At 35.8% G+C, this 17,093-nt stretch overlaps 1 protein-coding gene across 1 annotated transcript in view; it reads left to right on the top strand.

The window, feature by feature from the left end:
* Nucleotides 1–17,093, top strand: part of MYOM1 (myomesin 1) — a 146,362-nt gene continuing 129,269 nt past the window's right edge. The window contains exons 1-3 of the mRNA XM_039845262.1: nucleotides 1–85; nucleotides 10,553–10,603; nucleotides 14,472–14,803. Of these exons, the coding sequence (XP_039701196.1) occupies nucleotides 83–85; nucleotides 10,553–10,603; nucleotides 14,472–14,803 (386 nt within the window). The 5' untranslated portion in view covers nucleotides 1–82. The remainder of the gene's footprint in view (nucleotides 86–10,552; nucleotides 10,604–14,471; nucleotides 14,804–17,093) is intronic.

The raw sequence follows: 17,093 nt of genomic DNA, 5'->3' as shown, positions 1-17,093 counted from the left end.
AGATTTGTGCCTTGGGAAAAATATCTGCTTTGCCACCCACCTGTAACTTTGATTCCGAGTTCTTCTTTCTCCTGGAGAAATAATGGTAAATGAAAGTAATTTATACGGGCAGTTTCTGTTTCATATAACTTGTCAACATTTAACACAGAACATCTTTTTTTGTATTGCTCCATGGAATGCTGATTCAGTAAAGCATTAAAGCATTGGTCTGGCAGCACTACCCAGTAATCCTTGAAAGGTCGAAGAGCCAGAGGTTATGTATGAAGGGACTTTACCAGGGTCAACATTCTCCACTGTCTTATTTTGTACTACACAATTTATTCCTTGCTTCAGGAAAAAGAACCATGATCATAAAGATAGACATAATTCCCAAGTAGTCCCAGTACCAGGCACAGTGCCAGACATGTCATGTGTGCGCAATAAAACCTAAGTTAAAACTGTGAACCTTATTTAAGAACTTTGGGGCACAGGTAGTAGAAAAAAATAAGGGAGATTTAAGAAGTGATTAAGTGAGGAAAGTAGTCCTGTTGAAACTCAACCAGATGAATGTTGTCAAACTTCTGTATAGTCTGCTAGGTCCAGAATGAAAATTTTCGTGGTACATAGGTAGTTGAGGTGACCAGATTAGCCATAGACAGGTTAGATCTTGTTTGGACATATAAGCCCAATAAAAATTATTGTCCAAACCAGAGGAGAACAATGAATAAAGTATTTTATATTACTATATTTTTATAGTAATTCTTTCTATTTAAACTCTTTTTATATAAAATGCCTTAGATAGTAATTAAAATAGTATATAATAGTTACATGAAATTTATGTAATTATGTAAGTAAGAATGACACGCACATGTGTAAATTATCATTTGCGTTCTTGCCTAATGTAAAGTCCTTTACATGACTTTAAAAACATTACAAATATTACAAAGGAACAAAATTTCAAACCTGCAAACCAGATAGTATTAGGTTTAAAAAGAGAAAACTTGGCCAATGAATGAAAAACATTAACATAAATAGATTCAAAACTATAGGGCTTAACACGTGACGTTCCCAGTGTGATAAACAATGGTGAAAGAAATAATTATTTATGAAATGCAGTTGAAAAATAGAATACTGAAACTGAGAAAAATAAACTCTTAGATTAAGCTCTCATAGCATATACCACAATAAATTGCAGGTGAGTATTATAATTAAGTATAAAACATAAAGCATAATAAGTTGAATAAAATAGAATTGCATAAGTATCTGTATAAGTTGGGGAGGAGAATATAAGTTTTTAAAAATGGTTTTCACTGATATCATTAGCATACAGTAAACTCTACATATTTAAAGCATAAAATGCGGTTAGTTTTGACACATGTATATACTTGTGAAACCATCACCACAATCAAGATACACAACATACCCATGACCCCCAAGGTTTCCTCACTTCCTTTTATAATCCATCCCTCTCAACTCCCACTTCTCCCCTCCCTCATCCCTAGGCAACTGCTAATCTTTTATACCACTATAGTTCTCATGAATATAAGTTTTTGGTGAAAGTGTTACTGATTATAAGGTTTATGACTCCGCTTTTATAAAAGTCAAAATGTAATGAAAAAAAGCAAGCAAAGAATTGAAACATTTTATAATAAATTTGATAGACAAATCTTAATAGTCAGAATATTTTTAAAATTTAATAAAAGGATTGTTTTATTTTGGCGTGTTTGATAGCAAGGAACAGACACACAATCAAGTTAGCTGAAGAAAAAGAACGTGTATTTTAGGGCAGAGGTTTCCAACCCCTGGGCCATGGACTGGTACCAGTCCGTGGCCTGTTAGGAACTGGGCCACACAGCAGGAGATGAACGGTGAGCGAGCCAAGCTTCATCTGTATTTGCGGCCACTCCCCAGCACTAGCATCAGCACCTCAGCTCCACCTCAGATAATCAGGCATTAGATTATCATAGGACCACTGGTCTCTGGTGTCAAAAAGGTTGTGTACCAGTGTTTTAGGGATATACAGGACCTGGCTCTAAATAGGAGAGTTGCTGAAAACAGAAGTGGCTTGAGGAATTGAGTCTATTTTTTCTCTCCTGGACCAAATGGATGTTCTCTAAGTGAACCTCTGCTTCTTTAAGCAGATCTACTTTGTTTTCTCTCTATCAACTGTCTTTGCTAACCTTAGTTTCTGGTCTTTCATAATTTCAGCTAGCTAAGGCTTCTCTGACTCCAAAGATACCCATGGCATCTCTTGGTTCAGCCTTTTTGACATTTGCTCTTTCTATTAAGTGTATTGACATTCAATATTTCCAAATTTAAATTCTCAAGAGAGGAATGTGATTGGCTTGGCTCACCTTTTCACTTAGGCCATATGTCGAAGGTTGCTGGCAAAGATTTATATCAGTTATTTTGGGGTCTGAAATGACCCATCACCTGTGGTCAAAAAGCAGGAATCACATGATACAAAACATCAGCAGGTACTGTGAGCAGGGCAGGCATCAAGTGCTTATCTGTTCGGTAAAGAAAATTGAGCTTTAGAGCCAAATAAAATCCCAGCTCTACTGTTTACTAGCTATGTGACTTTGGGTAACTCGCCTAACATTACTCTCTGAAAGTTAGTTTTCTCATTTATAACCTGGATATAATAACTGCCTTATAGGGTTTTTGTAAAAAATAAATATAATGATATGTGTAAGGCACAATACGGTATCTAGCACACAGTAGATCTTAATTAATGGTAGTTAAATTATTTTATTAATTTTATTCTTATATTAACAAATTAATAATGATCTCAAAAAACAGTCTCCATGGTAGAAGTCAAAAGATAGCTCACATAAGAATGCATTTAAAAATAGACTTAGTGTGATGATCAAATCATAAGGTATATAAATTTTGAATCACTATGTTGTACACCTGAAACTAATATAATATTGTAATTCAACTATACTTAAAAAATAACAAAATAAAATAAAAATAAAAATTTGTTAAACTCGTTAAAATAAATTAAATTATATATTCCAATGTTGATGGGGCAACGAAGAAAGAGTACATTCGTATTTGGTGGATGGCATTATAGATGAGCCTAATTACTCTAAAGGGCAGTCTCACAAAACATACCCTTCAATTCATAGTCCTTTTCAGGGAAAATACTTCTTAAGGAGGTAGTTGAAAAGGAAATTCAGAGGCTTTGTTTTTAATTCAGAGGCTTTCATCATTTTAGAATTGAGACCTAAGAGATTATTTTCCCTCTTAGGCTGCACGTTAGAATCGTTTAGTAGCTTTTAAAAATATTCATGTCCCATGCCCAGAGATTCTAAGTTAATTGTCCTGCAATATGGCCTAAGCCTGAGTATGGTTTGAAAGCTCCTCAGGTGATTTTAATGTGTAGCCGGGATGAAGAACCACTCTTCCACTACCACTGCATTAAGACAGTGGTCCCCAGCCTTTTTGGCACCAAGAACCAGTACTCCTACGAGAATCTAATGCCTGATGATCTGAGGTGGAGCTGAGATGGTGATGCTAGCACTGGGGAGCAACTGCAAATACAGATGAAGCTTTACTAGCTTGCCTGCCACTCGCCTCCTGCTGTGCAACCCAGTTCTTAACAGGCCACAGACTGGTACCAGTCTCCAGCCCAGGGGTTGGGGACCTCTGCATTAGGAGAACTATGAAAACACATAGCCAGATAGGAAAAAGGCCTCTGAAAGGAATACACACATAGATGTGGTAAAAGAGCCGGGTTGAAAATGAAGATGCATCTAATTCCTAGTTCTAATTTATAGTCTTGGTAAATGACTGGAAATATCCATGTGCCCAACATTTAGAGATTAGGTAACAAATTAATTGTTATTGAAAGGACATCTATGGACAAAGCAGAATGTAGTGTATACACACCGATGGGAACCAAGTGTGATAGTAATGTGTCCATTGCTGCCCTCATGGAAAGATTCCCAGCTGGGACTGCTGAGTAACCCCTTGGAAGGGGCACAGTTCTCCCTTCATGCTCTCCTCTCCCCACCAAGTTGCCAAGTTTCTCATCTCTATTGTGGGGGAGGGGGGTTATCAATGTCCAGGACTGATGAGTGGTGGCTCTCCATGCTGAACAGTGATGAATCAGAAGAGTTAATTTTTAAAAATTGTGATGAAATACGTAATAGCATAAAATTTATCATCTTAATGGCACTATGTTAGGCTCAATTTTATCTGGTGAGCAGGATAGGACAAGCTAGCTCTGTGAGCTTACATCTGAAACTAAGCCTGAAGGTTGGTTTTGTTTTGTTTCTGCATCTTTGTTTCTGCTTCAGGGGGAGGAAAGGAGACTCTTAGGATATGAAAGAGAAAGAAGAAGGAAACACAGAACATAATCCAATTAATACTTGGAGACATATGCTTGCCTCAAATATAAAAATGGTATCTATAATATTAAAATATTTGAGGAAGTTATAGAATTTTAATAGATTTTTTTTAATTACAAGGAATATTGTAATATTGTGTACTGGTTAACCATATGAAGTCTGGACCTCAGTTATCTGAATTTCTCTGTACTCAATTTTCTCATCAGTGAATGGTATAATAGTAATAATACCTACCTTATAGACAGTTGTGGGTAATAAAGAAGGTAATACATATAAAGCATTTATAGTACTACCTTGCAAATAGTAAGTACTATGTAAGTGTTAGGTAATACTTTTTGGTCAGTGTTTCAATGCTTCTGTTATCTGTTGTACCAAATTTGGTAACTAAATAGATTTAAAAACTCAAGGTAGCATTATTCATTATAAACTGGACACAATGCAAAGCCCATTAAGTGATGAATAGATAAGCAAAACATGATGTGTTTTTCAATGCAATTTTTTTTTCACAGAAAAGCACATTAAAACAATATTTTTTTCACTCATTAGAGTAACAAAATTTCATAGGACAATATCAAGTGTTGACAAAGATGTAGAAAATAGGAACTTTTGAATGCTGTAGTAAGCCTGAAAAAATAGTACAGCCATTTTGAAGAACCATTTAGTTCACGCCAAACTGGAGGTGTCCATTTTTTATGACACAGCAGAAGGAGAGATGCAAAAGACTGTTCCTTGCAGCATTGTTTTTATAGGAAAATGTTGAATATACCTAAATGTCCACTAATAGGAGAATAAACAAAGAGTACCATATTTATTCAATAGAATACAGTGGTTATAAGTAAATGTATACAAATCAACATAGAGTGCCAAGATATAACAAGTGAAAATAAAGGATACAGACAGCTTGATGATATTTATGTACATTTTTAAAACACCAAAAATACCAGCATTAAAAAGAAAAAAGCTACTCTTGCAGCGTGAAAAAACCCAGACACAAAAGACTATATATCATATGATTCCATTTGTATGAAATTTTTAGAAAAGGCTAAACTATAGGGACGGAAAGCAGGTAACTGGTTGCCTCGATTGTGGAAGGGACCAAGAATTAACTGCAAACTGGTATAAGAGAAATTTTCTTGTTGATGGAAGTGTTTTAAAACTGGATATTGGTAATAGTTGTATAATTGTAGAAATTTACTACAACTCATTGAACTTTACTCTTAAAATTGATACATCTTATGGTATATAAATTATACTTCTATAAAACTCTTAAAAAGAAATTAAAAATAAATTGAAAAGGAGATTCAGACTTGTTGCTCTTTAGTCTGGTTCTCATTTTTAAAAAGGTGGAAAAAAACTATTGTTTTTGTAAGAATAATGTGTTGATTGTTGGGAGACCATTCTCCATGAGTCTATTATGTTTCTGCACATCTTGCAACCAAGATTCTGGTTTCCCTTTGTTCCAAACTGTCTTTTCAGGGATGTTTGAAGATAGAGAAAATCTCTCTCTCCAGGGCAAAAGGCTTGCTATTCTGTATAATAAAGAGAATGTCTGCCTCTGGAGGGAAGGGCAGGCATGCTAATGCTCATTATAAAATATTGAGGTTCCCTAAGCTCAAAGTTTTTCTCTTGTAATGCAACCCAGTGTATGTGCAAGTGTCACCTGGCCCTCTTTGTATTGCCCTGTGGGAACTGGGGGTCAGCAAATCAATGACAAATATACTGATGCTCTGGCTTCTGCTATTGCTGTGAGTAATAAAGTCCTTTGACTCTGACCTAGGAGTCTCATGTCTTGTCACCACCCATGAAACTATAGAAGGTTAACTTGTTAGCTTGCAAGTAGGGTAAAATCTCTGACCCTTGGTTTTTTTGTTTGTGTGGTAAAATATACATAACATAAAATTTACCATTTTAACCATTTTTAAGTATACAGTTCAGTGGCATTAAGTACACTTACATTGTTGTGCAACTATCACCACTATCCATCTCCAGAAATTTTTCATCCTCCCGCATTGAAATGCTACTCATTTAATACTTACTTCCCATTCCCTTTTCCCAAAACCACTGGTTACTTTCTGTCTCTATAAATTTATCACCCTATGTAAGTGGAATCATACAATATTTGTCCTTTTGTGTCTGACTTATTTCATTTAGCATGGTGTCCACAAAGTTTATCCATATTGTAGCATTTATCAGGATTTCATTCTTTTTTAAGGCTGAATAATATTCTATTGTATTAGAGCTAGAAAACACCTTGGAGATTATCTGGTTCAAATTTTTTATTTTATAAATGAGAAAATGCAGTTTCAGAGGAGAAATGATTTGGCAAAATCACTCAGTGAACATCAGGACTAGATAACAAATGTTCTCTCTCTACAGATAGATGGTTAATAGATGATAGATAGATAGATGGTTAATAGATGATAGATAGATAGATGGATAGAGAGAGAGAGAGAGAAAGAGAGAGAGAGAGAGAGAGATGATAGACAGACTATATCTATTTTTTAATTAGGCAGCTCTGAGATAGGTACTACAACTAATTTATAGCTTAAAAGAACTTACTGAGTAATCTCATTAAGTTTTCCTTCTATGAAAGGATCTGCATTGTTTAAACTTTGCTTAGAATTTGGAGATTCTTGACCACAGGACCTGAGTCAGTCATTTTTGCTTCCCTGTGCCTAGCTTTGCATAACAGGTGGGCAATAAAGTGCTATGTTAGATTTGTTCCTTTAATTCCTATCTTTTCAAAGAGAGAGATTTTTTTTTTTTATTTTGCTTTGTGCGCATGTAACAACTAATCACATCTCCCTTCTGTACTGTGTTCATCATCTCACCTATCACATTTACCACAGTTATTCTTAAGTAATTTCTGTCTACTCAACTGTATGGTAGCTACTGTGAGGACATGAGTTACTTACCTCTGGACCCTAGGGTATAGCACAGTGCTTGACACATTAGTAGGTTTTCAATAAATGCTTTATGAACCAAACTGAGTAAATATAAGTCTTTCTTTTTCTGTATTATTGATACATGAGTTTTATTTAATTAAAACTCCCAACAACTTAAAAAGAAAACCTTTCTCGATTTCCGTTGAAATTTGGTTTTTGTTTTAATTACATTTAATTTCTAAAGAATATTTCTTTAGTTCTTCATGCATAGCATAATGATTTGCTACTAACTACTTTCTCTACTACTGTAAAATGAAAATTTCTAGGGGGCTAAATATAATTTATACATTTATTTTGACTTTAAGGATACACTACTTTAATTAAACTCATCACTTCTCATTTATAAAAATATTAATACTCATAGTTTAAAGAGAGAATATATCTACTCTAACAATTTCTTTAAAAACTATAATTCTCAAGAAATATTTTCTGAAATTTCCAGACATTTATAGTTACACACTTTTTAAAAAGTATTTTGAGTTAGATGGTTTTCTGGAAAATTTGAAATTAATAGTTGACTAGCATTCCATTAAGTTTTCAGAATAATTAATCTATAAGGGCATTATGTTTAAATCAGAGTAATTGACAGGATGATATACATCTATAAAGGAATTGTGATTAAGTCACAATAACTAATTTATATGAACCTAACTAAAGTTTCTTTTTAATTTTAGTTTTATAATACCATACACCACAATATGTAGTTTTTTATCTGGATAGTTCTATTTTAGATAAATATGTTGTTAGAAAAGGCTGCATCCAGTGATGCTACAACAGAAAGATCTCTTAGGATACTTGGTCAGGTCTAGTTTTTACTTCTTTTGTCAAACTTACTGTATATTTCTTTGAAATAAATTCTTCATCTTTCACTGAGATCTTGCTTGTCAATGAATAGGAGATATTTTAGTTTTTCCACAAGTATATGTGGACTATTCTCATTTTGCATTCTTAACAGGGATCAAAATTCAGTAAATATTTTAATGTGCCAGTATTTGTTGCCAGTGCATCTCGATCTAATAAATAGTAGCTGTCTGTCATATAGGAACTATTAACTAAAACTCTTCTTTGGTAATAGTTCTTCCCCCTAAAGGACATTATTGGCACATGACTCACTCACTCACTCTATCTATCTATCTATCTATCTATCTATCTATCTATCTATCTATCTATCTATCCATGTAAATACATGCACACAGCTAAAGGATTAAGACAATATAGTATGATATATAGGTGGGTTGTCTGTAGAATAGATTTGAATCTTATGTCACATTCTAATTGTGTGCTTTAAGAATATTAATCTTTCTAAATTTCGATTTCATAATTCATAAAATGTTTTTATGTCTGTGATGATCAAGTAAGATACTGTAAAGCAGTTAGCATTAATGCCTGCCATATAGCAAATGGTCATTAAATATTAGCTAGTATTATGATAATTTACATTTCTTATTTTTATTTTTCTTCTTTCCTGCCTCAAGAAGATTTAAAGCAACTTATCATGTTTTCTAGACAAACGACTCACTGTGAACCATTCCCATGGCTCATGGATAAAACTCAGAAGAACCACTGAAATTCTGTATTAGATGTTTAGAGAACAAATGAGTACTTGGGGAACATAAAGCTTGAAAAATTCTCCTGTGGATTCCAGATAGCTAAAATGTTCATATGTGCACTAATAGGCAGTGTATTTAGATGAAGAAATGCTGGGTTGAATTTGACCAGGACTAAATGGAATATATTGTTTTATGTACTTTGGGTAGCTCAGAAGCTGACCCTCAGTTTTACCTTCTATATTGCACTTGAAAGATCATTTCAAAACATCTAGTTTCTTACAAACAAAGTGTCATTGGATGGAGAATAAGCAATGCATGGGCTTTGGAATCCAAATATCTCTGAATGAATTGCCTTTATGTCATTTTCTAGCTGTGTGCTCTTTTGCAAATGACTTTGCCTCTTGAAGCCTCAGTTTCCTCAGCTATAGAATTATGCTAATGATACCTACCTTGTAGATATTATAAGAATGGAATGAGAACATGTATATAAAGTGTCTTTTACTGTGTCTGCACTTGATTGGTCCTCAATAGTGTTAACTGTAGTTATTATCAGAAAGTAATTATAAAGTACACTGCAATATTGGCTCTTTTCAATACTTTTATGGATACGTGTGAGCTATATTCAGTTGATATAATATTACTGTCAGAACATAACCTGCTCAATACATATAACCTAAACAATGAGCTTTTAAATTATCACTATCAGTTTTAACAGTTGACATTTACTGAGTATTATGTGGCAATCACTGGATTAAGTGCTTTCTCTGCATTATTACATTTAATCTCCACAGAAGTTTGGATGTTGTTATCCCCATTTTATAGAGGAGGAAAATGAAGCTTAGGAAGGAGAAATAAAATGCTCAAAGTTATGTGGCTATTAAGTGCCATCGAGGGCCTAGAATCTGGGTCTGGTCTGAGTCCAAAGGGCAATCTCTAACTTAGATTTTACCACCTCTTACTTGGTTATACAGTCTAAAAAACAGAAAGAGAATCACCTGTTAGAACAACTCTACTCTGCCTTTAGGAAAAATGAAACATGTTGCTTCTCAAAGATTTTAGTTAATTAATAGGGAATCAAATATTCAAACTTGAAGCTGTGACTTTGTAAATTTTCCTGAAATGAGAGAAACTATGACTGTATCATCAGGCCACAACTGTCACCACATGTAACCCGTTTCTTACTTATTTTGCCTCTACTTAGCCTCAAGTTCTTTTTTCACTTTGTGTCTTATAAATGTACCATACATGTGTTATGAACAGCACACCCAGAACCATATTTTGGCATTAAAATTCCATGAAGTCCATTTTGAGAATCAGATTACTATGCTTATTTTTAGCTCTCAACACAAGGCACTCTTTCCATTGCACCTTTAATATCCAGTGATAAAGTGTTATTGAAAATAGCTCTTCTAGCCAAATAAAAATCCTATGTTTGGTTTAATCAGGCCAAACTCATTGACTGGCATTAATGTAATTACGTTACTGAGGCAGCTACCTGCCAGTGCCTCTCCCTTCCTTTCAGTTCAGGACTACCCTCCCACCCCCACTTGCTGCTATATTTATCTATCTTCTTGGCCATAAAAGGCTGGCTGTGTGGTTCTGACATTCTACTGCCTGACCACATGCATTATTTTTGAACCGGCCGCCAGGGTCCTGTCTTTAGCCCTGCCCCTTAACTTTTTCTTGGATTCAGCTTACGTGAGTTTTTCATTTTCTCATCCAGCTCCACGGCTGTGTCGGAACATTTCCACCATCATCACTCTTTTGGAAACTGGTAAGTGTGACATTGATGCAGAAGAATGAACTTGATATTTTATGTGCTTAACAAGCACTATGCTTTCTGTGGTTTCTTTCTGTCTTCGAGTTCAGCAGTTCTCTCAAAGAGATGTCAAAATAGCAGAGAAATAAGAAAGTGGAGCCCCTGGGAAGGAACACAGTGCCAGTTTTTGATGGCACAGCTATCCTCTCAGCTCACTCTATTCTTTTAAAATTAAGCTATCATTCCTTGAACTATAAGGAGATTATAGCTGTCTCAAATGGAACTGTGAGTGTGAGTTAAGTACTCTTTCTAAGTTATAGTTCAGTGGTTTGGTTGAAATCTAGAGCAGATGACATGAAGGAAATCATGTGTTTTCTATTCTCTGTATGCCTACAATACTCCCTGATTACAAATTAGACCAAAAGGAGGTAAATTAACTCGGAAGTCACTAGTTTTTAATTCAGTGATTTTGCTCTGACAATGCCGTGTGGAAAAATGTAAGAGTGCATTGTGATATTCCTAACCCCAAAATGGTTAGGCAATATTTCAGAGGCACATAGATCCCCACATAGTGAACCTAAAGTTAATACTTTCTGTGAATAATTTTTATCATCTTTTTTTGTCTCTAATACCAGTACTAAAGTATCATGTCAGAATTACAACTATGGAGTAAGTATTTCTTCCTAAATTCTCATTGTTTTCCAGAAGAAAATGCAGGTATTAGAGGAACAGAAGACAACCAAACCATCTTTCCACCCAACATACCCTAGCTGTCATGTTGCGAATAATCCTGGCTTACTTGCTGAAGAGAGAGTAGTCGTACCTTCATTACAGAGGTCAAACAGAGCTGTGACAACCAGCTCTGTTGACTTAAAGCCAAACCCTGTTTACTTGTAATACATTATCTATGTGCTTGGAATATTGAGTGTTATTAAAAATAAATACCCTGGAGGGAAATAGCAACAGAGTAGAAAATAGAATTGGGGCAAGATATTTTAAGATTTTATTTTGTGAAAATAATAGCATTTCAAGTCATTGAAGTTGTAAATTTAGCTTATAACATAATACATAGGAAGGTCATTGGTATTTATTTGAATATCATTCAAATAACATCTGTCATGTTGCAATGTAGTATGTATCATTACAGAAATGTATCTAATATCTTTATAACTGCCAAACATAATATACGTCTATATTAATATATTCTAACCATTTTGTTTTATCAAAATTCATCTAATAATTATTCATTACACATGATGATTATTCTGTATATTTTAGAGCAGAAAATAGCAATCTATTTAAGGGTCGAAACAAAGTTGCTTGCTAGTAGCTATTTTTTTTCTCTTGGGAAATGCCATGTAGACTGATATCTTCCATGAGTCCCAAGAGAAATAATTCTGGAGTGAAGTTTGCTGGATTTTCTTCTCTAGAGAATACACACTGACTTTTTAAATAGTTTAAATAAAAAATAGACTTAAACTTGACAAAAAATATGGCAAGTTTAGGATTCACTGCTTATTTAGAATTTAAAGAAAAAGATTTGGAAAAAACCCGATTACTTCACAATAATTTTACTTGTAAATTAAAAAAATAAGATTTCAGAACAGGCACGAAAGCATTAAAAATTGGAGTGGGGATGTTCCATAAAACTATTACTTCATTCAGAGTTGTTAATGTGGCTGATAGGCTTCTGTCAGTGGACAGATTAGTCAAGCAATCTAATGCAATGTGAAGTCTCCCTCCCTGTGCTAGGGAAACATATCTCTGACTTTCAGTAGAACTGTTAGCTCAAGTTCACAATACACACTGCTACACTGATGGTTGACTTTATTCATGTTAGAGGATTAAAAACCTTCATGTTCTTAATGGAACAAATAATTTTTCTGGTTTGACACTATGCCTTTTCAAAGTGTTTGTGAGATGTGAGAGAGCCTGTTAAACCTGATAATATAATCATATTCCAGATTTCAATCCTAGGACTTTCTTTTCCACTTACAATCATTCTCATCTTTATTTATTTATTTTTTTGGCTTTAAATATTATCTATAAACTGGTGAGTCTCAAGTGTAGGTCTTCATCCTAGACCTTTACCTTGTACTCCAAAATTACGTATCCAACTTCCCACTTAACATCTCCACTTAGATGCCTAGCAGATACCTCGAATGTAGAATATGTTAAACCAATTTCCTGTTCTTCCATCCAAACTGCTGCTTTCTTACACTCCTGCCCATCTCAGTTAACAGCAACTTCTATCTTGCAATTACTCAGGCAAAAACCTTGGAGTCATTTCTCACTGCTCCTTCTTTTACACCCTAATCCAGAACTTTCAGCAAATGCTATTGGTTCTACCTTCAAAACATGTGCAGAGTCTTATCACTTCTCATACTTCCACTGCTATTGCTACCATCTGTAGCCTGGACTATTGTAATGGCCTTTATATTAATTTGCTAGGTCTCCCATAACAAAGCAACATAGATTGGGTGGTTTAAACCATGGAAAGTTATCTTCCCACAATTCTGGAGGCTAGAAATCTGAGATTAAGGTGTCGGCAGAGTTGTTTTTTTCTGAGGCCTCTCCTTGGCTTGGAGATGATTGTCTTCATACAGTCTTCCCTTTGTAGATGTACATATCTGTCTTTTAATTTCCTCTTCGTATAAGGACAATGGTTATATTGGATTAGAACCCACCCTGATCACTTCATTTTAACCTCACTCCCTCTGTAAGACCCTATCTTCAATATAAGCACATTCTGAAGTACTGGTGGTTAGGATTTCAAACTATGAATTTTGGAGAATACAGCTTAGCTCATAACAGCCTTCTAATTGGTCTCCTAGCTTTTACTCTTGTCCCTCAACAGTCTGTTCTTCAGAATCAGCAAGAGTGATTCTTAGCTCAGAACCTTTCCATAGCTTCTCAGCCTTTTCAAAATGAGACAAAGTCCTTACAAAGTCTTTTTCAAAACAAGACAAAGGACCCTACACTGTCTGCCTTTTGCCTGGTCCCTGCCCCGCACCTCTCTGACATCATCTCCTATACCTTTCCCTGCCCTTCTCTCATTCCATGCAGCGTCGCAGGGCTATGTGCTACTCCTGGAGTACAGCAGGCATGCTCACACTCCAGTGCCTTTGCAATGGCCTTCCATCTAGTGCCTTTGCAACACTCTTCCCCCAGATTGTCTTGTGTTCAGATGTCACTTTCCAGTGAAGCCATCCTCACAAGGCTGTTTAAAATTTCATCCCATCCCCTTTACTGCTTTATTTTTCTCTATAGCATTTAGCACATTCTAATATCCCTTATACTTTATTTGTTTTCGCTGTTGTCTATCTCCTACAATAAATAGAATAGAAGGTTCTACATAAGGTTATCAGAAAAAGATTTTGTTTTGTTTATCTCTGTATTTCTTGTGCTGGAACAGTACCAGGCTCATAGAAGTTCTCAGTAATCATTTGTTGAATGAAAACTACATTGGTTGTCGTACCTGTTCTTCCAGATGAAGCCTCCATCAGAATGAAATGCCAGAAAATTAGAAATATGAATTATGAAAGGTCTGAGGAAAAGCATAATAGACAGAGTAGAGCAACTTTGTAAAGACCTGCTAGATATATTTTTAAAAAAAGAAAGAAAAAGAAAGAGAGAGAGAGAAGAAGGGAAGAGAGGAAGAGAGAGAGAGAAGGAAAGAAGAAAGAAGAAAGATATGCAAGGACAGAAAGGAGCAAATGAAGTAAAGAGTTTATTGAGAAACCAGTTAAGCTGAACTTCACATCATTTTCCACTTAATCTTTGGAAATAATGAAAGTATTAATTTTTACACATTGGTTTAGATGATTTGTTCTATGGGGTTTGTTTCTTAATAGTTCACTCAAAAATTGTTGCTTTCTTATAGGTTGCCTTGTTCTTCCCTCTGGGACACATGATGTCTCTGCCGTTTTATCAGAAATTCCATGAGCACTATGATCGTAGCTACCGCAGCAAGGACCTTCGCACCGCCATGAGCCAGTACCACGAGCAGGAGAAGAAAAGTTCTGCCATCTACACCCATGGCTCCACAGCCTACAGCAGCCGCTCATCGGCTGCGCACCGCCAGGAATCCCAGGCCTTCAGCCAGGCATCAGAGGCCTCCTACCAGCAGCAAGCGTCCCGGGCCACCGAGTCCAGCCTTGCGTCTGCAGTCAGTCGGAAGGCCGTCTCGGCCTACGATTATGGCTACTCCCATGGGTATGTCAAAAGCAGCCTTCCAACCTTAGGGCGAAGGCACATTCTCAGAATGAATACCTCTCCCACATCACATTTTCCTTTCTTCTTAAATCTGGCAGCCCTACATTTAAACCAGGTGTGAAGCAAGGCTGTGTATCTGGGAAACCTGGGACTTAGGTCTACCTCTTTCCCTTCATCCCATCTGAGTTTCACAAGGAAGTTCACAGTAACACTAGGAAGTCTTGCTTGATTTCTAAAAGCAGAGACGTTTTGCCACAGGTTGCTTTTGCAGCAGCAGCACCAGAAAATATTTCAACACTCAGGGCAGGTTTCCTGGCTCTCAGAATGTTTCTACTTAGATGAGAAGGCAGTAGAGAATTTAAAATTCACAGGTCACGGGAGCCCAAACTACAGCAGTGATGTGTCCTATTTTTTTTTTTCCAGTATCTGAGAGCCAGTGTTAAAACTCAGAGCTATTATTATTGAAGCAGCAAGTATTTTCTTTAGCCAAGACATTTTGTAAAAACATACCCTATCTCAGCGAGCCTCAGAATACGAGGAACAAACCTGTATTTCCACATAATTAGATATATTGACCCACTGCAAAAGGAAGACCACAAGATAGAGGAAAAGAGAGAGTTACTATAGGAAAAGAGAGAGTTACTATAGGATTCTAGAAAGAGTGGAGTTTAGATGCAAATCTGGTCAGCCAAGCTACCCCAGGCTGCTGTTTCTTTGGAAACAGTGAAGTTGAGGTAAGTTGGACTGTTGTAACCAGAAACCCCTTGCATGGAGGCCAGCCCCTGGGCTGGGAATCAAGCTGCTTCTCTGTCAACAGCTCCTGAGGTCCTCCAGGCAAGAGTGCGATGTCTCATTCTTATCGATAAAATTTCAAACAGCAACCTTACTGATAATCTTTGCTATTAGAGCAGTTTCTCAGTGAGTCTGCAGTCACTCAGAGAAGAAGGTTACCATGACACTTTACAGCAGCAGTGTCCCTAGTAGAAATGTTTCCTGTGAACTTTGCATTTGGCTTCTCTGTATCTGTTGTTCCAGCCTGATGACTGCTGGGCAGATATTTACAGTCTCAGTCCAAACCAATTTTAATTTTTTCAATACCCAGAATGAAACATTTTGTGGGGATTAAAAAGCACTCACAAGATACATGTGATTTTATTTAAAATCTACCCATAGTCCTCAGGAAGAATTGCTGAACTTCAACACGTAAAAACTTCTGGGCTATGTGGTAAATAACCACCTGTTGCCTTGAATTCTCTCCAAAGCTTCTAGCATTATGTTGTAAATATAATAAAATTAAGTCTTACAAAATTTGAGTCCACAAAATATCTGTTAGGGCATCTGGAAAAGGCATTTAAAATTATTGAGAAAATAACACTGGTTTTTATGACTAGAAGTGAGGAACGTTTCCGAAGGCAGAAATTCCCGAATCCCCGCTGGGTTTCAGCAGCGTGTGAGCTATGAGCTATGGCTGCCTTTTCGTGGGTGCGGGCAGTGACATCCTGGGAGCTTCCCTACATTCAGTAAGAGAACCAGAGTCCAGTGGGGTTACCTGGAATGTGTGATGGCAGCGTTCTGAAATTCCATTTAAAATGGAACAGGATCATTTTGCAATTGCACTTTCATGAGTCATATTCTGCCATGGGGTATTCATAAGGACCTCGAATTGGCTGAAAATATGGAAATATTGTTACCGATAGGAATTTATTTCTTGAAGCACTTGCTTCAAGTAACTGCTTTGTAAAGGAAAACTGAGGGGAATTAACACAATTTGTATATAAAAGCATCATTTTGGCCTCCTGAACGATGTTTCATAGGTGTGTTGCATAACCTCATTTAGGAAAGCAGCTGTCTTACAGTTTAAATATCCATTTTCCTGGACTGTTTGTGCTGAGTCTATAGAAGATGAGTATTTTCATTATCATACAGTTGTTAATGTACCTCCTTGTGTGTTATTTCATTTTCCCAATGCTGTAGAATCTATAGAGTTTACGAATTTATATTTTTGAGTTCTTTACTTCTTCAACTCTATTGCTAAATTTTGTTTAAATTATTTTAATTTTACACAAATCCTCCTTTTAACCACATGTGCAATATTTATATTTATTCATAATCTGATATATTACACCAAACATTAGTAATTGAACTTCTGAGAATTTTTATCTTATTCAGAAAACACTTGCTGTGTATAGTCTTTGGAAGACTTAGTCATTTTAGCTATACAGTATCTCAGATAATAAACTTTCTATAGGAAATGGAACTATAATCATTTTTCTACACTCAACCTCACATC

This window comes from Pteropus medius, unplaced genomic scaffold (genome assembly GCF_902729225.1).
Source record: "Pteropus medius unplaced genomic scaffold, Ma_sr-lr_union100, whole genome shotgun sequence".
In the NCBI taxonomy this organism is placed as follows: Eukaryota; Metazoa; Chordata; class Mammalia; order Chiroptera; family Pteropodidae; genus Pteropus; species Pteropus medius.
This window is presented reverse-complemented; position numbering and strand designations above follow the sequence as displayed.